The sequence below is a fragment of the Rana temporaria genome, chromosome 10 (assembly GCF_905171775.1).
Source record: "Rana temporaria chromosome 10, aRanTem1.1, whole genome shotgun sequence".
Taxonomy (NCBI): domain Eukaryota; kingdom Metazoa; phylum Chordata; class Amphibia; order Anura; family Ranidae; genus Rana; species Rana temporaria.
Window position 1 is genome coordinate 97,366,582 of NC_053498.1, and position 27,176 is coordinate 97,393,757.

A 27,176-nucleotide genomic window follows, 5' to 3' on the forward strand; every position below is an offset into this window, starting at 1 on the left:
GTCAGCAAAACTAATGTCCTCATTGGAAGATTTCCTTTCTATTAATTTGCTCGGGACAAAATCTCCTTAACGGGGGCACAGACAGCAACAAAACCTGACAGTTCTAATCCCTCTGAACTCCATGCCTTTAGTTATAATTTAAGCTTACATTACGGAGGATAATGTTACTGGAAGTGTTATTGTGAAGTTTAGTGTTACACATAGGGGGCCAGATCCACGTATCGCCGCGCATTTTTACGTCCGGCGTAGCGTATCTCAGATACACTACGCCGCTGTAACTTACAGCGTATTTTCCGTATCCACAACGAATTTGCGCCGTAAGTTACGGCGGCGTAGTGTAAATGTGTCGGCGTAATGGCGCGCAATTCAAATCACTAAGTTGTGGGCGTGTTTTATGTTAATACGTCTTGACCCAATGTAAATTACGTTTTTTCTGAAAGGCGCATGCGCCATCCGTGGGGGTAACCCAGTGCACATGCTCCAAAATAACCCACAACAAGCCAATGCTATCGACGTGAACGTAATTCTACGCAAAGCCCTATTCGCGAACGTTTTACGCAAATGACGTATACGACGGAAAATTCAACGCTGTCCCGACGTTGGCTTAACATTGGCTACGCCTCATATAGCAGGGGTAACTTAACGCCGAAAAAAGCCTTACGGAAACGACGTAAAACGTTTGTGGATTGGCGTATCTAGCTAATTTGCATACTCAACGCAGAAATCGACGGAAGCGCCACCTAGCGGCCAGCGTAAAAATGCACCTTAGATCCGACGGCGTACTAAGACGTACGCCAGTCGGATCTAGCCCAGCTTCAGGCGTATCTTTGTTTTGTGGATACAAAACAAAGATACGCCGGAGCAACCTAGAAGTTACGCGGCGTATCAATAGATACGCCAGCGTAATTGCTTCGTGGATCTGGCCCACAGTGTTTTTTAGGGCTTCTGTTAGGGTTAACAAGTGAGTTTAGTTTTTCAGGGAGGTTTGCTTTGTGCACTGGTCCAAATCATTTGGTGAAGGGGGGATTATGGTGTGGGGTTGTCTTTCAGGGGTTGGGCTTGGCTCCTTAGTTCCAGTGAAGGGAACTCTTAAGGCATAAACATACCAAGAAATTTTGGACAATTTCATGCTCCCAACTTTGTGGGAACAGTTTGGGGATGGCCCTTTCCTGTTCCAACCTGACTTCACACCAGCGCACAAAGGTCTAAAAAAGACATGGATGAGCGAGTTTGGGGTGGAGGAACTTGACTGGCCTGCATAGAGAACCCAATAGAACACTTTTGGGATGAATTAGTGTGGAGACTGTGAGCCAGGCCTTCTCGTCCAACATCAGTGCCTAACCTCACAAATGTGCTTCTGGAAGAATGGTCAAACATACCCATAGACACACTCCTAAACCTTGTGGACAGCCTTCCCAGAAGAGTTGAAGCTGCAAATGGAGGGCCAACTCAATATTGAACCCTACGAACTAAGACTGGGATGCCATTAAAGTTCATGTGCATGTAAGGCTGGGTTCACACTGTTGCATGGAGCGTCTCACAGCAGGGGTCAGGGGTGTCCCTGTTCACTCTTTCAGGTCTGAATTTTTGGCTGAATTCGGACCTGAAACTGACCAGAAGACGCACAGGACTCCTGTGCAATTTGTACCGCTCTGGAGATGTGTAAACGAGCTCCATAGCGAGCTGGTCACAATCTCCTGACATGTGAATTGGATGCAGTCAAAACCGCATCCAATTCGCAAAAGTGTGAACCCAGTCTTAAAGTGGTTGTAAACCCTTTTTAAAAAAGTTATGCTACAGGTAAGCCTATATTAAGGCATACCTATAGCTACTCCTGCACGGTTTAGGAGATATCCCCTGTCCCCTGCATGTGCCGACGTCATCAGCACATGCGCACAGAGGCAAACTGCAGCAATGGCACCTATGTGCCGTTGCTTCAGTGCTCGTGCCGCTAGCGGCGGCTCCCACGCGCATGCACGGGAGTGACATAATCGCGGCTCCGGCCAATTACAGCGCCAGAGCTGTGATACCCGGAAGTAACTTTGGGACGACATGTCGGCGGCCGGAGGGGTAGACGTGGACCGCTGCGGGGGCTTCGATCTGAGGTAAGTAATACATAATGAGCTAAAATGCATACTAGATCATTATGCCTTTGTCTTTCAGTTTTTTTTAAATAAGAGTTTACTTCCTCTTTAAGGCAGGTGTCACAATACTTTTGACAATATAGTGTACATACTCTGGGGGAGGGGGTTTAGATAAATCTGTATTACAGCTGGAAACTAGATGGATATATCAGCTTAAATCCACTGAGGCTTATGGATTCATGTGTGTATGCAGTATTTATATAAATACTTGCAAGTGACTTTTTTTATTTTATTTATCCCTGCCAAATGACAATTTTATTTTCAATTTTCTTGCTCATTTTCATGTTGAAGCCCTGATGAAATGTTTGTCCCCTTGAAACATGTTGTCTCTCTTTTCTTATAGCGCAAACGACCTTGCCATCAGGTAATGACTGATTTTCGAACAATAAATTGTTTATCAATTGATCAACATCAATTGTGGTGTGTACTATTTGGTATTATAGAAAAATGGAGAGCAACTGCGCTATGTGAATATGGTAAATTTGGATTAATAAGCAGCAATTATTACGTTAAACAAACATAAAAAAGCATGGGGAAAAAATATAACTGCGCTAAACCAAAAGCCAGTATTCCTCTCAAAGAAAGACTGGATAGACTATTTGGTATTAACTTTTGACGTGACCGTTCTTTTGCACGAATATTTAACTTCCGGGTTAAATGTTTTTCACCCATGCGTAGTAGCAACTATTTGTTTTTTTTCACGGACGAATAACGCATTAACCTTGCAATTTATTGTTCGTTCGGCAGAAGTTTTCCAAACTTGCCGTCCGTTTTTTTTGCCACAAAAATATCACAAACAATTTGTGCTTATTAACTGGCCAAAAAAATTGTCTAAATGACGATTTTTCGTCTAGTGTATGGCCAGCATTGGGTTTGCAGACAGGGGTTATCTTTAGGTAGAACATTAAGAAAAGGCCTTTACTACCACTTTAAGGGAATGATTAGGGTCACAGCACACATGCAAAGTAAGAAGAGGAAGTTCAGACCTAAGGTCAGTTCTCTACATTAGTGCTACTTTAAGGATTTATTGTTTGAAATCAGCCAGAGTAGGATTATTTAGTTATATAAAAATAAATCTGTACATTACACATAAGCACCCATTTACCTTTGTCTTCTTATCAGCCTTTTGTATAGTGTAGCCTAGGATTTCTGAATTTCCATTGTCCTTTGGTGGCACCCATTCCACCAGAGCGTTGAAACCCCAGACCTCTTTGACAGTCACAGCTTGTGGAGGACCAGGCTTCTCTGCATACATAATCAAAAACATATTTTTAAAGCTCAAAGACAGATATGTAATCAAATAAGGTCCACGTATATCCTATGTAAACAAACTCTCTTCCATTGGCCGAGAGTGCTGATCGGAAGGTGGTCGGCTGGTGGTTTTTCAGCCTACTCATCCAATAGAAGCTGGCCAAGGCCAGGCTTCTGTCGGAGCGGCTGCCATACACACAGGCCAAATGTCAGAATGTTGTTGAACCGGCCGATGTCGCTCGGCATTTGGACAATGTGTATGGGGCTTTACTAGGCACAAGTATGTAGACCAGGAAAGCTAATGTAAAGTCAGAAATCCTTGTCTGCATGCTTATCCTAAGCCAGTGCCTAAACCAGAGGTGTATTTAGGTTTTGTGCCGCCCTAGGCCTGACTAAACTTGTGCACCCCCTAATTTAAATATGACCCACCCCTTCCTGTCAAGGCCACACCCTTTGCTGTTTTAGACCCGCCCAGAAAATTTTGAGTGGGGACACTAGGTCTGGGGGGGGCAATAGATTTCCTTAATTTGCATAGATTTCCTCTCACTTCCTTTTTGGTTATGAGACAGGAAGTGAAGGAACATTTCTGCAATGGGATGGTAAAAAAATAACCTGACAGGGGCTATAACCCTCCCTTACTCTATCCAAAATGAAAAAAAAAGTGTTGCCTATAGTTCTACTTTAAGCACAAATTTCTGATAATTTTATGGAGAGGACTAAGAAGATATAACCATGCCAATGGTGTAGCAGAAAACATATAGCACAGTGAGGAATGCTGACCGCCCGCATACCGGAAGCAGTGCGGACGCTTTATGGGGACACTAGACTAATTTGCCTCTCAGCCCAGTCTGCCCCATAAAGTGTAGCGCAAGCCGACTCTTTCTGTGCTGCCCCCCTGCAAAGTGCTGCCCTAGGCCTGGGCCATGTTGGCCTAGGCCAGGATACAGCACTGGCCTAAACTAAATGAAACAAGATGGTCAACAGTCCGACAACTTTATTTTCGCAAGGAGAGGTGACTGTTATATCAACCTCCATATTTTTTTTCTCGACTGGTTTCCTTTAAAGGGGTTGTAAAGGATTTTTTTCCCCCCTAAATAGCTTCCTTTACCTTAGTGCAGTCCTCCTTTACTTACCTCATCCTTCCATTTTGCTTTTAAATGTCCTTATTTCTTCTGAGAAATGCTCATTTCCTGTTCTTCTGTCTGTAACTCAACACCATAATGCAAGGCTTTCTCCCTGGTGTGGAGAAAGTCTCTTGAGGGGGGAGGGGGCGAGCAGGCAAGTCAGGACACTCTCTACTTTGCAGATAGAGAAAGGAGCTGTGTGTCAGTGGGCGTCCTGACACTCCTGCTCGCCCCCTCCCCCCTCAGGAGGCTGTCTTCACACCAGGGAGAAAGCCTTGCATTACTGTGTGTAGTTACAGACAGAAGTACAGGAAGTGAGGATTTCTCAGAAGAAATAAGGACATTTAAAAGCAAAATCGAAGGATGAGCTAAGTGAAGGAGGACTGCACTAAGGTAAAGGAAGCTATTTAGGGAATTTTTCTTGTTCCTTTACAACCCCTTTAATGTTCTGCATTCAGCATCTGTCACAATACATTAAAATATTTTGCTTTGCCTTCACTAAGATGAACAGTCTCTGTTTTAAATTGGTGTTTATAGAAGATACATATGATGAAATAATGAAGATTTTGGCAGCAAGGCATTGGCATGACACCAGCATGCAGGGTAGTGTCATCATTTGGATGGATTGCCAAGTTCTTGGAATGGCAGGAGCGCCTTCATGACCAATTCAGGACTAGTAAATTCACACGTTCAAATCTGATTTAGAAGGGATTAAAATAAACCTTGCACATTCTGTAGCCTGCGAATGAGCTTGAACAAGGGGGGGGGGGGGGTTATGCAGCCATTTCTGGACATTGTCCAAAAATGATGTTAAATGTAGTTGAAATAGTAGGACCTGATCTTTGCAGGTATCCAGCATGCTTTATTTTAAATGTTGTAGTGCCTTTATCAGTAACAATATGGGGACAAGAAATTGTTTAGGAGTGTTATATTTTCTAAAGATTAAAGGAGTTGTAAAGGAATTTTTTTTCACCTTAATGCATTCTATGCATTAAGGTGAAAAAACATCAGATGATGACGCCCATCCGCATCCCCCCTGAGCCCCCCTTTAACTTACCTGACCCCTCGAAAGTCCCGCGCTCGCCCCCGTCATCCTCCTTGAGTCGAAGCCCGGCCGTTGATTGGCTGCAGTGGATGGATTGAAAGCAGCGCAGCCATTGGCTGGCGCTGCTGTCAATCACATCCAGTGACGCAGAGCGGTGGGGGGCGGGGCTGAGTGATACAGCGGCGGCTATGGCCACCACTGTATCACGGGAGCGAGCCCGCAACAGCTACACACCATACAAGCTCGCTCGCATGTCTGTGTGTAGTTGCTGCGTGGAGGAGCCGCAACAGTGGCCGAGGGACCCCAGAAGACCAGGATCAGGGCCACTGTGTGCAAAACGAACTGCACAGTGCAGGTAAGTATAACATGTTTCTTATTTAAAAAAAAAAATTCCTTTACAACTCCTTGAATGGGCAGGTTCACACTATTGTGAATTGGATGTGTATTTCCCTGCATCCAATCCATATGGCAGGAGATTTTGACGGGCTCTCTATGGAGCCACTTCACACATCTCTGCAGCGGCTCCGATGCAAATTGCAGTTTCAGGTCCGAATTCAGCCCAAAATCCAGGCTGAAACCGGACTTCAAACTCTGAATAGAGACTCACCGGACTCCCGCTGGAAGCGGCTGCGTGTTCTAGTGTGAACCCATCCTAAAGGATCTCTCTCCTCATAATGGATGGTCATTTTATAGTAATAGATAGATCAGTATAGTAATGTTGCTGAGTCTTATTATGATACTAGAAAAGGTAGACGTTATCCTTGTTAAGGTATGTTACACTGGGGAGATATCCTTTCACTTTCTGTGCTGTTATTGTGACTATAGACCTATTCTGAAAACCATACTGACCCGGCCTGTACTGTAAACAGAGGAGGAAGTGGGTAAAATATTGGCACTGGAACAAGAGTTCCCATTGCAACACTTGTTATATTCCTGTTTTAGTTATAACTCAAAGTGTAGAATTTCTCATCAATTTCTGTCCAGGTAACAGTGGTCACATTGATGAATTGACATGGTAAATCCTCCAAGCAGGAGACAGATAACCAGGGCTTTTTTTCAGCGGGAACGCGGGGGAACGCAGTTCCGGCACCTCCAGCACTAGGGGTCTATTGTTGTTGAGGAGGTCTATTGTTGCTGAGGATGGGTCTTATACTGCTGGGGTCAGTTGTTGAGAGAGATCTACTGTTGAAGGAGGGGGAATATTTTTTGCTGGCTGCCATAAAGTCTATTGATGCTGGCTGTAAGGCCCCGTACACACGACCGAGTTTCTCGGCAGAATTCAGCCAGAAACTCGATCGGAGCTGAATTCTGCCGAGAAACCCGGCCGTGTGTACACTTTTGGCCAAGGAAGCCGATGAGGATCTCGGCGAGGAAATAGAGAACATGTTCTCTATTTCCTCGTTGTTCAATGGGAAATTTCGGCTTGCCAAGATCCTCGGCGGCTTCACAAGGAACTCGACGAGCAAAACGATGTGTTTTGCCGGTCGAGTTCCTCGGACGTGTGTACGGGGCCTAAGAGATGTGTTGTTGATGCCAGGAGTCTATTGTTGCTTGGGGGGACTTTTGTTGTGGGTGGTTCATTGTTGCCGGGGGGATCTATTGTTGCTGGGGGGGAAGGCTCTATTGGTACTGGCTGCAGGGGATCTATTTTAGTGCTTTTCTTGTTATCATTACCAAATTCTATACAAATTCCATACAAATTATAGTACTGGGAGGTGGGTAAGGGGTGAAACTAAGGAATGGTGCTCGTAGGTGGGTAGGGGCGGAGAAAAGAGGTGACTCAGAAAGGGGGAGTTCCTGCACCTATTCTCTAAGAAAAAAAGCCCTGCAGATAAGGAAGTATGTTCCACATGTTACATGTGTACATCTCTGTCCTCTGCCATTGCAGTTTAACCGTTTGCTGACCTCTTGTATGAGTGGTGGCAGAGCAGCTTTCCTTTGCTGGATACGTGATCAGTCACTTCCATGTAGGGGGTACATGCTCACGCCACCGGCCCAGCGACTGTTCTATGATTAGACACAGCACAAGCCGATCAGCGAGTGCCAGCCAATGGATGTCTGCCGGCACCCGCTGATTTGCAAGGAGGAACACAGAACAGAGCTCTGCCTATGTAAACAAAGCAGAGCACTGTCCCGTCAGTGGGGATCTGCTAGATTTTGTTTCCCTGCGAATCAAAATCCAGCACATCCCTTAGTAAAAACAGCACATAATAAACACAAAAACACAGGTTAGGCACACATTTAACCCTTTGATCACCCTAACCTTCACTTACCTGATCTTTCGATTTTTCTTTTAAATGTCCTTACAGTATTTTTTCTGAGAAATCCTCACTTCCTGTTCTTCTGTCTGTAACTCCACACAGTAATGCTAGGCTTTCTTCCTGGTGTGGAGAAAGTCTCTTGAGGGGGGAGGGGGCGAGCAGGAGTGTCAGGACGCCCACTAACACACAGCTCCTTTCTCTATCTGCAAAGTAGATATCGTCCAGACCCTCCTGCTCGCCCCCTTCCCCCTCAACATGCTTTCTCCACACCAGGGAGAAAGCCTTGCATTACTGTGTGTAGTTACAGACAGAAGAACAGGAAGTGAGCATTTCTCAGAAGAAATAAGGACATTTAAAAGCAACATCGAAGGATGAGGTAAGTGAAGGAGGACTGCACTAAGGTAAAGGAAGCTATTTAGGGAAAAAGAAAATACTTTTACAACCCCTTTAACCCCTTACCAGACAGTGTCATTAGTACAGTGACAGTGCATATTTTTAGCTGTATTAGTGTCACTGGTTCCTACAAAGTGTCAGTTAATGTTAAATTGTCCACTGCAATATCAAAGTCCCGCTATACGTCTATTATTACTAGTATAAAAAAAAAAATTAAATTCCAGTATGTATACCATAGATTGTAGATGGTATAATTTTTGCTCAAACCAATCCATTTACACTTATTGAGATATTTTTTACTAAAAATATGTATCAGAATACATTTTGGCCTAAACTTATGAAGACATTTATGAAAACCCAATCATCTATGCTGCCTGCCAGTGTCCACCATTGCCACTTGCCAATACATAGCAAGGCCGCCAACCCATGCCCACCAGTGCCACCTACCAGTGCCCACCGTTGCCACCTATCAATGCCCACCTATGCCACCTATAAATGCCCATGAGTACTGCCAATCAGTGCCCATCAGTGCCTCATCATCAGTGCTGCCTCTCAGTGTCACCTATCAGTGCCCACCAGTGCCACCCATCAGTGCCACCTATCAGTGCCCTTCAGTGCCACCTATCAATACCATTCAGTGCCACCATAAGTGCCACCCATCAGTGCCCCCTATTAGTGCCCACCATTGCCGCCTCATCAGTGCCCACCAGTGCCACTTAATCAGTGCCCACCACTGCCACCTATCAGTGTCCATCAGTGTTGCCTTATCAGTGCCCATCAGTGCAGCCTATCAGTGCCCATCAATGCAGCCTCATCAGCACACATCAACGAAGGAGAAAAATTACCTGTTTGCAACATTTTATAACAAAGCTATAAAACTGTTTTGTTTGTTTTTTTTTCAAATTTTTCTGTCTTTTTTTTTTAACAAAAAATAAAAAACCCAGCCGTGATTAAATACCACCAAAAGAAATCTCTATTTGTGGGGAAAAAAATGCTAAAAAATTTAATTTGGGTACACTGTAGCATGACCGTGAAGTTGCCATTCAAAGAGTGACATCGCTTAAAGCTGAAAACTGGCTTGGGCAGGAAGGGGTTTTAAGTGCCCGTTAAGCAAGTGGTTAAAATACCCTTTAAATGCCTCCAAAAAAATATAGCTTCACTTTTTCCATTTGACTCCAAGGCATTTTGCTGCAAAAGTGAAATTTTGAAGAAATGTCCCAATTTTCAAAGACATTTTATCACAGCCAAAACTTGTCAATTTCATATATGCCTAAATGTGAAGGTATTAAAGGTATATTAGCTTATTAGCTCGCAACACTTTACAGGGGTAGTGGGCAATTATCATCATCCGTTTTCTCACAGACTTACCTACAACGCGAATGTTTATTGCGGCAGTATCTTGCATGTTTTCAATCTGCACAGTCAGACTATATTTTCCAGAGTGACTTCGTTCAGCTGATCGGATAAACAGGATAGTGTCTACTTCTGTAGTTCTTACACTGATTTGCTTTGGGTCCAAGGGCTGGCCTTCTTTTGACCATGAAACTTTTGGCCTTGGTTTTCCCTGTAATTGTAATTGATATAGAATTGATAAAACTGCCACATTAAAATAAAGAGTGTCCCTTTTTACCCATCATGCAATTACCATGAACGGAATAACTAGATTCACTTGCTCCCCAACTTTTCTGATATATGTCTGTCTGAGATGGCGAGGTAAGCGAATCTTTGGTTGTTCTGTTAAATCAAAATAAAGTACAAATGATAAGAAAACGTTTTATACAATTATATAAAAAGAAGCATGCAATGACAATAAATGTAAAGCCTCGTACACATGACCATTTTTTATTTCGTAGAAAAAAACAAACGTTTTTTTTTACATGATTCTTGTCAAGCCTGCGTTGCATACACACGATCGTGAAAAAAAAAATGCTCGAGCAAAGCGCGGTGAAGTACAACACGTACGACTGCACTATAAAGGGGAATTTTCTATTCAGATGGCGCCACCCTTGGGGCTGCTTTTGCTGATTTTGTGTTGGTAAAAGTTTGGTGAGAGACGATTTGCGCTTTACAGTCTTCGTGCCTTTCAGTCTGTTACAGCGTGACGAATGTGCTATCTCCATTACAAACGCTAGTTTTACCAGAACGAGTGCTCCCGTCTCATAACTTGCTTCTGAGCATGCACGTTTTTTTTTCACGTCGTTAAAGCATACACACGGGCATTTTTCACGATGTGAAAAACTACAACGTGAAAAATGACGTGAAAATTTAGAGCATGTTCTAAATTTTTAATGCCCATTTTTCACGTCGAGAAAAATGCTCTGGAGCCTACACACAATCGTTTTTAATGACCATTTTAAAAAATTGCATTTTTCACGTCATGAAAAATGGTCGTGTGTATGCGGCATAAGTAAAAAAATTGCCATTCTCAGAACCCCATTTCCAGATGCAAATTCCAAAACAGTCAGCTTTACTGCAAGTAACTAATTTAGAACAAATGCAGTGTGTAGCTTGCAAACTCCAATGCCACAAACTTCATGTGTGTTCCTGGGCAATAAATTTGTTCTCAGTGAAGCTGAAATTTTGGCCTGGAACATCTATGCTGCAAAGGAGCGTTAACTTACGACTTTCTCTGAGAAGCATTTTCTCTTTAAGAAGGGCATTCTTTAAAGCCTCGTACACACGATCAGTCCATCCGATGAAAACGGTCTGAAGGACAGTTGTCCTAGGTTAACCGATGAAGCTGACTGATGGTCCGTCGTGCGTACACACCATAGGTTAAATAACCGATCATGTCAGAAGGCGGTGACGTAAAACACAACGACGTGCTAAAAAAAACGAAGTTCAATGCTTCCAAGCATACGTCGACTTGATTCTGAGCATTGGTTTTTAACCAATGGTTTTGCATACTAACGATCGGTTTTGACCTATCGGTTACCATCCATAGGTTAAATTTTAAAGCAAGTTACCATTTTTTTAACCTAAGGTTAAATAACCTATGGGGCCTACACACGATCGGTTTAGACTGATGAAAACGGTCCTTCAGACCGTTTTCATCGGTTTAACCTATCGTGTGTACGAGGCTTAAGACATTTAATGGGTTCATGAAAACTGGAGAAAACAACCCCTCTTTGTGAGAACATAATAGCATCTAAATAGGGTTTACCTTTCATTAACAGGAAGAATTAAAAGGATTATTCTGATTGGTCATTATTTACTTTGGGTCCATGTAAGACCTTCTTTTGACCTTATGATCCTCAAAAAGCAAACTTAGCGCATGAGCTGGAATGGGTGTTCATTCATTTTTACATGTCTGTAAAAACATAATTCTCAAACACTCCTTTGTGATGTACTGGTAAATTTTATAATAAAAATAAAATAGAATGCATAAACTGATATCATCTGAAGCATGCGGTCTGATTTGTTTGTGAGACTTACGCACAATCTCCCGAATAGTGACAGGCTGAGACATGAATGCTGGTTCACTCTTTCCAGCAATGTTCACTGCAACCACACGGAATTCAATCTTTTCTCCAGTTGGAAGTTCCCTAACAGTGAATCCGCATCTTTCTACCAACTCTTGGTTGGAAGTTATCCATTCAGTAGCTGTGAAAATACATATAGAGATACCGTTTACAGAGTCCTCTTCCAATGATTAAACCCTGGCATGGCAGTTTCTAATGGTAGTTTCTTTAATGGTGTAAACATAAAGCGGTAGTAAACGCCAACCCTTCTCAGCTGAACTTCTTAGGAGTTATAGTATACCATTGTAAACAATTGCGCAGCAAATTCAAGCCCAATCGCATGTTTCTTTTGTGTGTTTAATCCTATGCTTATTTATGGGTACAGCCGCCATCATAAAAATTGTCTTTGGCATCAGATGCGCTCCGGACTTCCGCCCTTTCTTCTTCTCCTGGTCTATAAACTTGTGCATGTGCAGTAAATATTTAGCCAAGCCTCGTTTTCATTGTGGAATTACCATGGCTGACCTGCTTATGCTCACGTGTGTGAATGGGAACTAAGGGCCAGATTCAGGTAGAAGTGCGGCGGCGTAACGTATCGTAGATACGTTACACCGCCGCAAGTTTTCATCGCAAGTGCCTGATTCACAAAGTACTTGCGATGAAAACTATGCCGGCGGCCTCCAGCGTAAGCCCGCGTAATTTAAATGGGCGTGTGCCATTTAAATTAGGCGCGCTCCCGCGCCGGACCTACTGCGCATGCTAAGTTTCGGAATTCCCGCCATGCTTTGCGCGCAGTGACGTCATTTTTTCGAACGGCGACGCGCGTAGCGTAATTCCATATTCCCGGACGGCTTACACAAACGACGTTAATTTTTACATTTCGACGCGGGAACGACGGCCATACTTTATACAGCAATACGATTGCTGTGTAAAGTTAGGGCAGGTCAAATAACGACTAAAATTGCGACGGGAAACTTGACTACGGACGACGTAGCGAACGCGAAAATCCGTCGTGGATCCGCCGTAACTGCTAATTTGCATACCCGACGCTGGAATACGACACGAACTCCACCCAGCGGCGGCCGCGTTACTGCATCCTAAGATCCGACAGTGTAAAACAATTACACCTGTCGGATCTTAGGGCTAACTATGCGTAACTGATTCTATGAATCAGTCGCATAGTTAGAAACAGAGATACGATGGGGTATCAGGAGATACGCCGTCGTATCTCTTTTGTGAATCTGGCCCTAAGTTTTATGGTATCTCAGAGCTGCTGCTGGAAAAAAATAATTACGTAGCCCGGCATATTAACATAGGACTTACGGCACGAAGAGCATGCCGGAAAAATCTGACAAAATGAGCATGTGCTGATGATGTCAATTAAAAGAAAAGGATGGATTACAGGAACGGAGCAATAAGTTAACTTCTTAATAATGCTTTCGATGGCTGGAAATTAACAGGTTAGGTTTACTACCACTTTAATACTGAACTATAGGTATGATTTTTTTGCATAGTTACACTGGTCCAGTTTGGACCAAAGTAAGTATGCACATCTCATACCTGAGTGATCACTGTGGAAGCTGCAAATCACTGTAGTATTCAGCGCTAGAACAGTAAAGCGGCAATTTTCTGGGCCCCTGTTTTGAGCGGTTTCCCTTCTGAATAGTAACCACAGGGGGTTGCTTGCTTGGCAGTACCAGCATTTACAGAAAGTCTTGTATTTTTTTCAATTAATTTCTCTTATTGGATAAGGTAGAAATTGTAACATCGCTGCCCCACTTCCCCACCGTATCCATATAGGGAATGCCTTGTATTAACAATTTTTTTTTTAAATACAAGGCATTCTGTGTATGCCGGCAGTGCCAAGCGGGCAACCCTCTGTGGTTATTATGCAGAAGAGAAGCTGTTCGGTGCAAGATCTGGAAGATCACTGCTATCCCTGTGGTAGTGCTGACTACTAGAGTGATTTTCAGCTTCCACAGCATATGAGATACGCATACTTACATTGGTCCAAGCGGAACCAATGTGACCATTCAATTAAAATCATACTATAGTTCAGCTTTAAAGTGTCATTATGTCTAAATAATGAAACAACTATAAATGGTCAAATGGTAATATATGATTATTCACTTCTGATAAAAATCTTTTGTTCATTTCCAATTACTTGGTGATCCTGCCATCTCCGTATAGACCCCTATGTTGAGTGGCAACAATATCCCCTGCAGTCCATAGTATCCTCCGATGCCACTCGGTCTGTACATGCTCCAAAATCTTCATTAGGAAGCTGTGATGTCTCACAGTTTTTAGTCCCACGTAACCTTCCTTCACATCATGTGGGGGTTGGTGAAGGTTGCTGATCGGCAGATTACTTTGCTCCTTCTTTTACCCCGTACATGTGACAGAGGCAGTGCTTTGAGCATTGTTTCTCCCCTCATGACGTGAGAGTGTCACATGGTCTGGCTCTGAGTAATGTCAGTATTTTTTGTTATTGTTACTCCAAAATAAATAAATAAATATATATATATATATATATATATATATATATATATATATATATATATATATATTTTTTTTTTTTTTTTTTTTTGATGGATTATTTATTTATTTTTAACTTTTTTCTGCCTGTCAGAACACTGATAAGTTTGTAGTGATGTTGGCTCCGCCCTCAGATTACTCAGCTACAACCATATTAAAAAAAGGTATTTACAATGATTTTTATTCAGTGATATACTGTATGTAATATCAGTTTTAGATTAGCATACACTACTTAAAGCTCAGTCACATGGGTTTAATATCACTTTAATGAATCCCCATAAAGATGTCCAGTACTTCTTATTTATCTACAGGAAAAACTGCCATCAGATTAATTCTGTTATCAAAGGAATTTTTGCACCAATCAAACAAATTAGGAACACACTACATGATAAGAGATGAAGTTAAGTAAGCCCTAACAATGAACTTATCTTATTTGATTCCTTTTGGTCTGCTAAATAGACCATTTAAAGTGTTTTATCTGTTCCATAAATTTAAAAGAGAAGTTCAGTATTTTTTTTTCAAGAATCATACTTACCTATGTTGATGCAGCATCGGTCCCCCGCCGGCTCTAACACTGAGAATCGAGTGATCAAAAAACGCTGATCGCTCGTTTCTTAGTGCTCTGCAAGCAGAAAGCTGTCAGTCACCTCTCTCTGCTCTGTTCCCCCATGATCACTGGGGAGCTGGGCTGTGAAGGGCATGGGAGCGGCTGGCTCAGGCTCTCAGCGTCTCGCTGATAGGCTGAGCCAGGTGCCGATCCAAGGTTGTGGGTGGATTCTGAGTGCAAAACAAACTGCACTCCTGTGATCCACAGAAGAAGTACAGCCAATCAAGCTTTGGCTCTACTTGTCCTATTAAATACATGTTGATTTTGCTAGAATTCCTGTGAGCTAAAAACTTCCTTTGCTCTCAGGCTGTGCACAAGGCGGAAATATAGAGATGAGGAGGAATCTGTGTAACCAATTATGGCTGACACCGTGTGCTAAAGAATTCAGAGCTGTGTTGTCATGTTAAAGAAGAAGGTCTTTTTCTTTACTAGCAGTCTGTTTAAAAGAATACAACTTTGGGGAATGTGCATGTATTGCAGATATGTACTATTACATTACATTCAGGGCCGCCATCAGGAATTATGGGGCCCCTTACACAGCCTCAGGCATGGGCCTGGGGGGGTGCTGCCACAAATTAAGAAGAATTGAGAAAGAAGAAATACCAAAAATATATATAAAAAAGGGGGTAGCCATCCGGGACCTGTGGGCCCTTTAACAATAAAATAAATAAAGAAACCTCTGGGCCCTTTAATAATAATAAAAAAAAAACCTCTGGGCCCTTTAATAAAATATATATATAAAAAAGAAAAAAAAAGAAATAAAATAATATATAATTTTTTTTTCTTTTTTATAAAAAATCAAAAAGAGGGGGCTGCCATTTTTTTTAAAGGGGGTTGCCATTCGGGCCCCTGGGGACCTCCGGGCCCCTTACAAGTGTACTGCCTATACCCCCCTGATGGCGGCCCTGATTACATTTGCGATATATTCTCCTTATTGGAATAAATATTGTATAAATCTTTTCTGCTAATTTTCCAAATTTAGAAAGTACTACATTTTTTCTAAAAGTGCTCATAGACATACAAAGGTATAATATGCATAGAAAGAGTAATGGGGTAAAAGAAATCTTCAGCCTTTACAACCACTTTAAGTTACAGTATATGACCCTTAAAATAAATTCTGTATTAGTGGTACTAGGTTTTAATTTAAAATAAACAAGAATATCTGAATTTAAAAAATGATACGACTAATGGAATATTAATATGGAATAAATATAGGAATACATTCTGATTCCAAACAAAATATGGTGCTCCTGCTAATGATACAGTAGGTGTTTGTGATATTGTGCTTTTAGCACGACAGCGTCGCGCTGATACTCGGCGACAGGGTGCCGAGATCTCGCCGACATCTCACACTCACTGGAATAGTGACAGCACATCCCAGCAAGCACGTCATAGAAGCGACGGGAGATCCGACTTGGATTCCCGCCAATTCTACACGTGTGCGGCGTTTGTTATGAATCCTGAGGGGGAAGTCCCCGCCGGATTTTAAATAAAAATCCGGCATGGGTCCCCCCCTCAGGAGCATCCCGGGCCCTTAGGTCTGTTATGGGTTGTAAGGAGAGCCCCCCTACGCCGAAAAAAACGGCGTAGGGGGTCCCCCTACAATCCATACCAGACCCGTATCCAAAGCACGCTACCCGGCCAGCCAGGAAGGGAGTGGGGACGAGCGAGCGCCCCCCCCCTCCTGAGCCGTACCAGGCTGCATGCCCTCAACATGGGGGGGTTGGGTGCTCTGGGGCAGGGGGGCGCACTGCGGCCCCCCCACCTCAGAGCACCCTGTCCCCATGTTGATGAGGACAGGGCCCCTTCCCGACAACCCTGGCCGTTGGTTGTCGGGGTATGCGGGCGGGAGGCTTATCGGAATCTGGGAGCCCCCTTTAATAAGGGGGCCCCCAGATACCGCCCCCCCCACCCTAAGTGAATGAGTATGGGGTACATCGTACCCCTACCCATTCACCTGCAAGAAAAGTGGTAAAAACACAAATAAACCACACAGTGTATTAAAATATTTTATTTTTCTGCTCCGGAGGCCGCCCCCTGTCTTCTTTATTAGCTCTTTTACCAGGGGGGGCTTCTTCTTTGACGTCTTCGGGTGGGTGGGGGCCGCCGTCTGGTTCTCTTCCACCGCCGGGGGGGGGTGGCTTTTAAAAAAGCCCCCACCCCCCCGGTGGGTTTCCTCCGGCGTCTTCGGCGGGGCTCTTCTTCTTCCGCTATCCCGACGGGTCTTCTCAACTCTCCGGGGTTCTCCTTCTGTCTTCGCCGCTCTCCGTTGTTGACTCGGCGCACCCCGGTTCTTCGTCTCGCTGTCCGGTGTCTTCTTCCGTGCTGTACGTCTTCTCCTTCCGTGCTGTGATGAGTTCTTCTTCCGTGCTGTGACGTCATGTTCTTCACTTCTCTCCTTCTCCCGATGTTGACACGCCGGTCCTCCTCGCTGAAATGACGGATGCGCGCCTTGCATCGGACATATATAGGCCTCACAGTCCCATCATGCTCTGTACCTACCCATGTGATACCTACCACGCTTCTATGACGGCTCTGTCTCCATCGCGGCAAGCCAGCTCGGCGCTGGCTCCCGCGATGGGGCTCGTAGGTGCTCAATCTCGCGGAGAAAGAGAGCGAGATTGACACAAAATCGGGTTCACCTACTGTATGTGACAATCTGACTGCTCAAGTTATAAACCTTTGTGAACTTACATCCTTCTTGACGGTACTCGATTAGGTAACCATCAATTCCTCCAGCTCCAATACGATCTGGTGGTCTCCATTTCAATGTGCAGGTGGTGTCAGTGACATCTTCAACTATCAGATGTAGAGGTTCACTAGTAGGAGCTAAAAAACAAATCGTGTTAATGTTTCAATTGCATTCTTAGCCATTTATCTTGAGTTATTAAGAACTTACAGCCGATGAATTGGTAGATCAGGACCATACAGTTGAGCAATACTGATTCTAAACACGTATTTGCCCTGAATACTCTGTTTTTGCTAAAAGTGGAGGTCTTTAAGGGTTGATGCTTAAAATATACAGTTATTCCCCCCCCCCCCCCCAACAATGTCTCTTTATTTACTCCCTTTTGGTCTGTTAAATATACAGCACCATTGAAAGTACTGTATTTTATAATAACTGTTCAATAAGTGCAAAAAATACAGTTTGACCCTGTCAGACATCTTGTAAGCTTATAACTTCCTAAGTTAAGCCTCAGCTGTACTGTTATCAGTTTGCATTGTTTTAAGAAGGTGTTAATGTAGTCATAAGTACTTCTTGTCCAAGAGTTACAACACTGCTCCTTCAAGGTGTACAGTATGTTCTATTCACTATAATTATTTTACTCGTTAACAACAGCATCCACATAGAATGAAAAAGAAAGGACTTGGTCAACGAAATAGAAGCCATTACCTAAACAGACCTATGAAATACCCTACTTTGTGTTGCTATTCATTGAAACGGAAACCTTCTTATTTGTCATGGGCAACTGTTCCACTTTAAGACCCCTTTCACACTGGGGCGCTTTTTTAGTTTTTTTAGTGCTAAAAATAGCGCCTGAAAGCGCCTCCCAAGTAATCCCAGCCTGAGTGGCAGGAAAAAAAGTCCTGCAAGCAGTATCTTTTGGGTGGAGCGGGAGCGCTGTATACACCGCTCCTCCATTGCCCCTGCCCATTCATTGAAATGAATGGGCAGTGCTGCCGAAGTGCCTGCAAAGCGATTCAGTAGCACCGCAACATGGGCGCTATTAACCCTTTCTTGTAGGGTGCTTTTAACCGAACAACGGTAAAGCGCCGCTAAAACTAGCAGCGTTTTATCACTAACGCCTCAGTGTGAAAGGGGTCTAAATAAGAAGTCTCAAGAACAATTTAAAATGGTATCAACTGCGTGTAGCTCTTGGTCCTGTTTGGATCCTTGCAGCTTCCAGTTAAGCAGTTTGCCCCCCCCCTTTTTTTTAAATATTGCTAGCATTGAGACAGATGTGTGAGTGATAGCATTGATCTTTGGTAGCAGTGGCCCTTCTGGGAATCTATCAGCAGCTACTTGCTAAGTGCCACAGCTCTGAGTGATCTTTCTATTTTGTGAATGAACAGGCATACACAGTACTGGTCCATCATTGCTGATTGTTCATTCATGATAGTGAAACATCACTCAGCTCTGTGTAATCCATCTGCCGGGGCTGTGTATGGCAGGCCACAGGTTGCAGAAAGAAATTTGCACGATTCCCCCATCAATACAGACAGCGCTGACAGGGGAATCCCTCCTGCCAGGACATTGTATCCTCGGGGCGGGGGAAGACAGTGATCATTGATAGAGGCTATAGCAGCCGCTAGCCATAATCGCAAGTAACATCCAGTGGGCTGGTTGTACCCAAGTTGATAGATTGGTAAACTTGATACATTCAGCCTGCCCATACACGGTTTAAATCCATCTATGTTTACAAGCATCCACAGATAGATCACAAGGCGACCTTTTGCTAATATGCATTAATAATCAGCGGTGTCAGTGAAGCACTAATTGTTTATTCAAAATAGTAAAAGAACAGTCAGCTTAGAGAGAGACGGCTCAGTGCTGCCTGTGCTTCCCCCAACAAGAATGCCCATATATTGGACTTTAGAATGGGGTAAAGGTATGACCAAAAAAAAAATGTGTTTTTAGTCCACAATGGGGCCACTAAAGAGAATGGGACCAAGTACTATATGCACTTGGTCCCCTGGGAGATGAAGTGAAAGTTTAATCATTTTTTGCAAGAGTTTGTCTTTAACTCCCTTTTTTTTATTGCTAGTTACAGAATGTAAGCAGATTGTAGCCCAAACATTCACGTGAAATCCACTCATTATTTTATTCATATTTAAATTCTTTTAGTCAACAGTTTATTGAAGAAATTACAATAATCACTCACCGATTGGCATGAATGGCTTGGAAGTGAAAGCCTGTTGGCTAATGCCAATGGAATTGACTGCAAAGACTCGAATTTCATACATGATGCCTTCAATCATCCTTACTGATTGATATGAAGTTTCAGTGTAGACTTCAAAATTCATCTTCATCCACCTTTGGCTGCCCTTCTTTTTCCTTTCAATAAGGTAACCTAAAGACAAAAAAAAAAAAAAATAGGAAAACCCCATTTAAGATAGATAAATGTTACAAGCAACCTTTTATAGTACCATACCGTGTACCATTCATTACTCTTTCTCCTAAAAATCTCAGTTGCAGAAAATTTAAATTCATGGTTTAGCTATTACAACACTAATGCAAGGCTGATCATAGATGAGTAGAAATCTATCCTAAAACAGTTAAGGAGATATTGGATTGTTCTCAAAGGGATTGCTGATGCCCTGAGACCTCATACAGTACTTTGATTCTTTTCTACACAGAAAACTATAGGATTTGTCCCACTCCCTACTACTCTGGAGATTTCTAGACAAAACAAAAATCTCTGCCTGTAACAACAAACTCTGAACGCCAGGAGAGCTTGTTAAGAGGTCATTAAGAATTTGATTATCCCAAGCTATTCCAAAATAATCTTTAATAACTGAACTGACTATGCCAAACATTTAATTGCCGGTAAAAAGAGAAATATTGCTATATAAAAACACAGGTGCTCAGGCACCCTTAGACTGCTGAAGAAGGGGCACTGACCTTCTAGTTGGACAGGAGAATAATTACATTGAGGACACACCAGACAAGCTTGTGGGCAGGGCGATCGGGCATTTCTCCTCCTGTGCACATGCTCATCAGGCCATGATGAGCTCATCGGGGCCGCGTGCATGTGAAAGTCAACATTAGGGTAGAACCCCAGCTTAGAGATGAGCCATACACTGTGTGCAGCTGTGTAACCTACAGAGTTATTCTGTGAATTTCCGTCCTATGTCACTATACACCTTTTCCTGATTAATGTTGCAATTAGGAGGGACACACTGCTGAACCCATGGCCTCTCCAGTAGAACAGTATATCTCTTCCACTTCACTCCCAGTGACAGAATAGGTTCTTGCTATGCACTAGGGTGGCCCTCATGCGTGCACATTATTAACTACTTCTTTCTCCCATACCTCATGATTGGATACATGGCTTTCCATATCGTGGGTTCGGTCACAGTTACTTGTTGGTGAACCAAGCACTAGGGAGGGAGGTAGCATACCGACCCCCTCGCTTTTGTAGGACCTTTCACCCAAGCGCGGTACCACTCCTCGCTGACTGGCTGCTGTTGCTTGCAACAGCACATGGTTACCCGTGGCAATTGTTCTTCTTGCTGAGAACTCATTGTGGTGGCCTTCCTCTGGTACCCGTGTGTACTTTACAAATCCTGTTCTTCTGATAAGCCACTATGCACCCATTTGAATAGGAAAGATTCCTTTGCAGGAAGAGGTCCATTAACGGTCTTTCATGTAGGTTCCTTTAGGGTGGTGGTGAAGGAGGGTTACTACGGATTACATCTTCTCCCAGGTTGGACCTGCTCCTCTTTCTCATGCAGTCCCACTGTCTCCTAGCCTGGCCTTCCCCCTAATTTATATGCCAAACAGGGTGGAGGGCAGAACTCAAAAAGCACGGAAAACTGGCAAACCCAGTGTTAACTCTTCTCTACCTTGGCAGCCTGTGCTAACTAATAAGTGCCCACCATGTAGGCACCTGACTACAGGTTTGTTAATGGAATAATGGAATACATCTTATAGATTTAAACACAGTTTTTCTCCCACCAAACTAAGAAGACATGTTTACCTTTGTCTGGAACTAGTGAAATGACTCTGTTCTTACAGTATTTTAACACAGTAAATTACTGTACCTTGACTTCAAAGATTATTTTTTGATCCATCCTTTTTTTAAGTTGGATACTACTACTAAGAAATAAATCTACTTGAAAGCAGAAATCCTCTTCTCTTGGCTGATAGGTTGCCTCAATGTCAGGAAACCAATCTAAATATGTATTTTTTATTCTATAGTTTGAAATGACTGACCTGATAATACTTCACAGACAGGTAAATTAATTTTCCAGTGTCTGCGCTGAGGAAGGAGTTTTCACATTGGACATGCCTTTCTCAGTGCATTCCCTTCCTCTCACCTTGGCCACTGTGCCTGTCACACTGATAGGTGTCTGCCCAAGGAGTTTTATTATAGTGGTGGGCCTGATGTAGTACTGAGAGACTCATTCCCCATCAGGTTCACTTCACTTTTGAGTGACAGTACATGAAAACAGGTAGATCTATTCAGTCCAAATAGCAGCTTCCAAATCTACCTCCTGCTGTGCGCTGTCAATCAAAAATGAGCTTGACCTGATGGGGGACTAACCTCTCAGTTCTACACCAGGCTCTGACCACTCAGTGACAAGTCATTTGCGAATAGAGAATCTGCTGGTGAACAGCCAAATAAGGTAGGGGATACAGCTCTGTGCAGGAAGCTGTAATGTACGTGACAGCTTTCCATAACCGGCGTGGCGTGCTCTGCATACTGGCGTTGCTCTCTACGCTGGATTGGAGGTAGTAAGGACTACCTGAATTTGCTGCATGTGTCAGCAGTATTACGAACACTGGCGCGAATGCTTGCCTGAATTAGGCACAGGTAGTTCTTAAGAAAACTGCCACAAGAAAAGTGTCATTAGGGCTGTTTTGAAATCAACTGATTGTGTCTTCTATTTTTTCTCAGCCTAGTTTTGGAGAACTTCATGCCCAAACCTACTGCTTTAAGGGACTTTACTGTGTCTGTTGAAAAGTTTGTTGTACATAATTCACAATGTTGGCTGAAAAGAGACTTTATTTCTTCCTACTGGTCCAAACATTTTACAAATTCATTGAAGTTATGTGCCCAAGAAAAAAAAATGCAAAAATAGCTTCTAATTTTTTATTTATATGACCACATTTTGTGTCTTGTTTGGAATTTTTAAATTCCCTTTCTTTATATATTTTAGACATAAAACCAGTAAAGCTGATTGTTTTGATTACCTGTCACTTCCTTTCCACCATCATATTTTGGAGGGTCCCAAATAACACTTGCCCAGTCCTCACCGACACTGGTGATGCGAACATTCTCTGGTGGGTCTGGGACATCTTAAAGATGAGAAAAATCCAGGTTAAACGTGCAATTAGCATTAGGCAGCATGTAAAATGCTTAATGGAGATGGAAAAAAGAATGATCTTCTTACCAACAACTTTGACAATCAAGGTGGCCTTATCTTCACCAACTGGATTAGTTACCACAATGTTGTATGTGCTTTCATCGGATCGTTCTGCACTTTCAATTACGAAACTGCTTAATTCTGTTCTAAGTTCTACATGAACCCTTCCTTCAAGTTCTTTAAACTCCTGAAATGACAGGGACATATAAAGAGATACTAAACGATATACACAATATGGACCTATTGTTATTGTTATCTGCAAACTTGAGGTTTACCACAGTTCAACCTAAGCTCTTTTAAATCTAGAATGTAATTTGTGGTTTCGCAATACTGAATTAAAACTTGTGTAAGAAATATCATTAGGACCAAAGAGTGGCTTCCAAATTCTAGGAAATAAAGAAAATATGAGTAGGACATGAAACTCCAGGCAAACAGATAAATGCACAGTTGAAATACATATATGGTTGTGCCTTTACCTGCAAAATAATGTGTAACTCTGTGCACCCAGCCTTGTGATATACACTTTTTTTTTTTTTACATTGCACAAATTTTCTGGTAAATTGATATTCTTGGTTCAGAAGATAGCTTCTTGTATTACCTTTCCACCTCTAGCCTCCTGTTTTTAGAGTAAATTAGGAAGCAGTAAGGCGAAACTAGAAAGTACAGTAGAAGAGTGATCATACTGGCTAGCAGAGGTGTGTCTATCACAAAAAATTGCTGGCAAACATTTGACGGAATTTGGCAAGTAAAGCAGTAAACATGTATGTATTTCAACTGTGTATTTAGCTATTTGACTGGTGTTGCACTTTAAGCTGTGTGTTCACCACCATATAGAAAAAATGATAAACACCGGGGGAACATTTTTTGGTGAATGGAGCACATAGCCAGTTCTTCCTAGAAATATAAGAAATCTGAATGTGACTCACCCCACCAGCTTCTTTGTGCAAATGAAATATTATTATTTGGTGGACTGATATTTAAGTATACATTGGAAAGCATTGCGGTTGACTTGCCTTGTCTACTTTAAACCATGAAACTGTTGGTGCAGGCTCTCCAGTGATCGGAACATCAAAGCGAAGTTTGTTTCCAGCCACAACAATGATAGTGTTGATATGTTCACCTCCAGAACAATCAAGGTGGATCTTGGGGGGTTCTAGGGATGTGAATTTATTTTATTTTATTTTAAATTTAAAGTATAAAAATTAGTTCAGTACATTCATTTCGGTCAGAATGAGATTATGCATTTTATACATTGGCATAATTAATTGTTTATGCATTTAATTGAGTGCAACATGTGCTGTTAATGCTGAACTCTAGGCAAATGTAGATACACACAAAAAAACAGCTCTGTATTCATTATGACACAATTATAATTTTTTTCAAATGTGTCTAGTGTAAGTACCTAAATTTGAATTGGTAGCAACCCCTTTTAATACCCTGTATAGCAGCATTTAGCCAGGAAGAAGAAGGGCTGGGGGTCAACATGGTGTGCTGCATGCAAATGTGCTGATAAAGAACATTCTGGTAGGAAGAAAATGAGCAGAGAGAAGAACTTATCAGTATCATTCTGTTCTTTCACTGATTAAGTCAGCAGTTTAGAGGTAGAGAGAATACACCACTCTCTGCTTTCTCCAGTCCATTACTGTAACAGGGAAAATTGTGTCATCCATGTGGCTGAGCTCTCTGAAAGAACTGTGTACATTTTGGGACTAGATAGGCAGGAATTTTTTTTTTTACAGACAAAAAACAGCCCCCATACATATATTTTTTTTAATTTATGTACTTGTATTTAATAGATATGTGCACAGAAAAAAAATTCGTTTTTTTTGTTCCGTTTCGTATCGTTCCGTAGGTTCGTTCCCGTTCGTTTTTCGTAAGACGCCCGTTTTCCTGTTCGTTCCCGTTCGTTTTTCGTACGACGTGATTTTTTCGTATTCCGATCGTTTCGTATTTTGGTTACCGTTTTATTTTCGTACATGTGGGATGGTTCGTTATTCTGTTTAATTCATGTTCGTTACTTGTTAGACAATAATTTTCATGAATTTTCGTCATTTTGTACTTTCGTAAATACTTTTGTAAATATATCGCGGATTCGCGGCACTTTCAACACGTGGCTCATCCATATTAACTATTGTTAAGCCCCATACACTTGGTCAGACTTTTTTAACAACAAACGTTCGTTTGTTTTTAAACTCCATCAGAAAACCATTTTTGGGTTCCAGGTTCAAAAGTCTGGCCAACTGATCTCTCCCTTCAGACGAAAATCCACAGAAAAGTTTATTTGGCTTTACTGTACTACTGTACTCAGCACAAAAGAGAAGCTGCTTCACTAACTAACTACACTCACGCCGTTTTCGTTTTGTCGTATTTTCGTCAGATCGTTCGTTCGTATTTGCGGTTGTTCGTTATGCGACTCATTTGTAATCCCGTCGTTTTTGTATTTTGGTGCTTAAATTTTTTCGTATGTACACATTATTCTGCGGGTACGAAAATTAACATTTTCGTACGAAAATAACATTCGTACGAACGGGAATGCACATATCTAGTATTTAACTATTTGCTTGGTGTTCAGTTTTAACGGATGTTGTAGTCTTCCAAAACATTAGGCTCTCAATGACAACCTAGGCAGTCTCCCTTAACAGCAGTACCCTTATTCTGTTTATACTAACTTCTGTAGGGTAAATGACATAAGTATAATCAATGAAAAGGGAAGGGGAATCTTGCCATATAATTCCCTGTGCCAAATATTAAAGTAAGCTTCCTCATTGTCAGAGAAGAAAAGGCGGGACTTGGAAAATTACCATTTTGCCAGTTGACATATCTTTCCCAAGGAAAGGGGATGATTGCTATTTATCTAAAATTATAATGAGGTATTGCTGTATGACCACTTTAAATATTTGCATTGCCTATAGGATTTGCTTCAGTGAAAGTCTAGGGTCAGCGGTTTGTTAACATTTTTGGGGTAGGCCTAACATTGTACTAAATGTAGTACTAAAACAAATATAGATAATATTTGCAGGTAGCATATTCCAGTCTGTATTGTTTAAAAATATATTGCTAGTTTTTCAATGTTTAGATTGATTTTGAAAAACATAATTTTTTTAGTTTTCTAAAATAGATCTACATCTATATAGCTACTATTGGTCAAATTATAAATGAATAATTTTCTTTCTACCAAACAATAGGGATGAGTAAACCCCCCCCCCCCGTTCGGTTCGCACCAGAACCTGCGAACACACCAAAAGTTTGTGTGAACAACTTTAGAACCCTGTTAAAGTCTATGGGACTCGAACGTTTGAAATCTAAAGTGCTAATTTTAAAGGCTAATAAGCAAGTTATTGTCCTAAAAAGTGTATGGGGACCCGGGTCCTGCCCCAGGGGACATGTATCGATGCAAAAAAAGTTTTAAAATCTGCAGTTTTTTCGGGAGCAGTGATTTTAATAATGCTTAAAGTGAAACAATAACATTGAAATATTCCTAGTTTCCTGTGCTTAGAACTGTCCCTGCACAAAATGTAATTTCTGAAGGAAAAAAAGTAATTTAAAATCACTCGTGGCTATAATAAATTTGTCGGCTCCCAACAAAAAGTCATTCATAAAAAAAAATGCGTGGGGGTACCCCCAAATTCAATTACCAGGCCCTTCAGGTCTGGTTTGGATATTAAGGGGAACCCTGCGTCAAATTAAATACAAAATGATGTGGGGTTCCCCCCAAATATCCATTCCAGACCCTTCAGGTCTGGTATGGATTTTAAGGGGAACTCCACCCCATTTTTTTTTTTTTATGAATGGCTTCTCTCTGTATTGCCGGGAAGCCGACAATTCATTATAGCCGCGAGTGATTTTAAATGACTTTTTTTCCTTCAGAAATTACACTTTGTGCAGAGACAGTTCTAAGCACGGGAAACAAGCGCTACTTTACAGGCATACTATACACCCCCCCCCCTAGGTACAACATTTTAAGGAATATTTCACTTTTATTGTTTTACTTTAAGCATTATTAAAATCACTGCTCCCGAAAAAACTGCAGTTTTTAAAACTTTTTTTCATTGATACATGTTCCCTGGGGCAGGACCTGGGTTCCCCAAACAATTTTTATGACAATAACTTGCATATTAGCCTTTAAAATTAGCAATTTAAATTTCAAACGTTCGAGTCCCATAGACTTTAACAGGGTTCTAAAGTTCACACGAACTTGCCGCAAACACCCCAAATTGTTCGCTGTTCGGCGAACAGGCGATGTTCTAATCGAACATGAGTTCGA

The 27,176-nt window shown here is 42.1% G+C and overlaps 1 protein-coding gene across 2 annotated transcripts in view; it reads right to left on the reverse strand.

Moving 5' to 3' along the window:
* MYBPC2 (myosin binding protein C2) overlaps window positions 1-27,176 on the reverse strand; it is a 131,695-nt gene that overhangs the window by 18,255 nt on the left and 86,264 nt on the right. For both annotated transcript variants that reach the window (XM_040325787.1, XM_040325785.1), the window contains 9 exons: window positions 23,926-24,065; window positions 22,940-23,099; window positions 22,740-22,844; window positions 19,705-19,893; window positions 17,516-17,650; window positions 11,654-11,821; window positions 9,864-9,952; window positions 9,587-9,782; window positions 3,250-3,389 (listed from right to left, as the gene is read on the reverse strand). In XM_040325787.1, coding sequence (XP_040181721.1) covers window positions 3,250-3,389; window positions 9,587-9,782; window positions 9,864-9,952; window positions 11,654-11,821; window positions 17,516-17,650; window positions 19,705-19,893; window positions 22,740-22,844; window positions 22,940-23,099; window positions 23,926-24,065 — 1,322 coding nt within the window. The remainder of the gene's footprint in view (window positions 1-3,249; window positions 3,390-9,586; window positions 9,783-9,863; window positions 9,953-11,653; window positions 11,822-17,515; window positions 17,651-19,704; window positions 19,894-22,739; window positions 22,845-22,939; window positions 23,100-23,925; window positions 24,066-27,176) is intronic.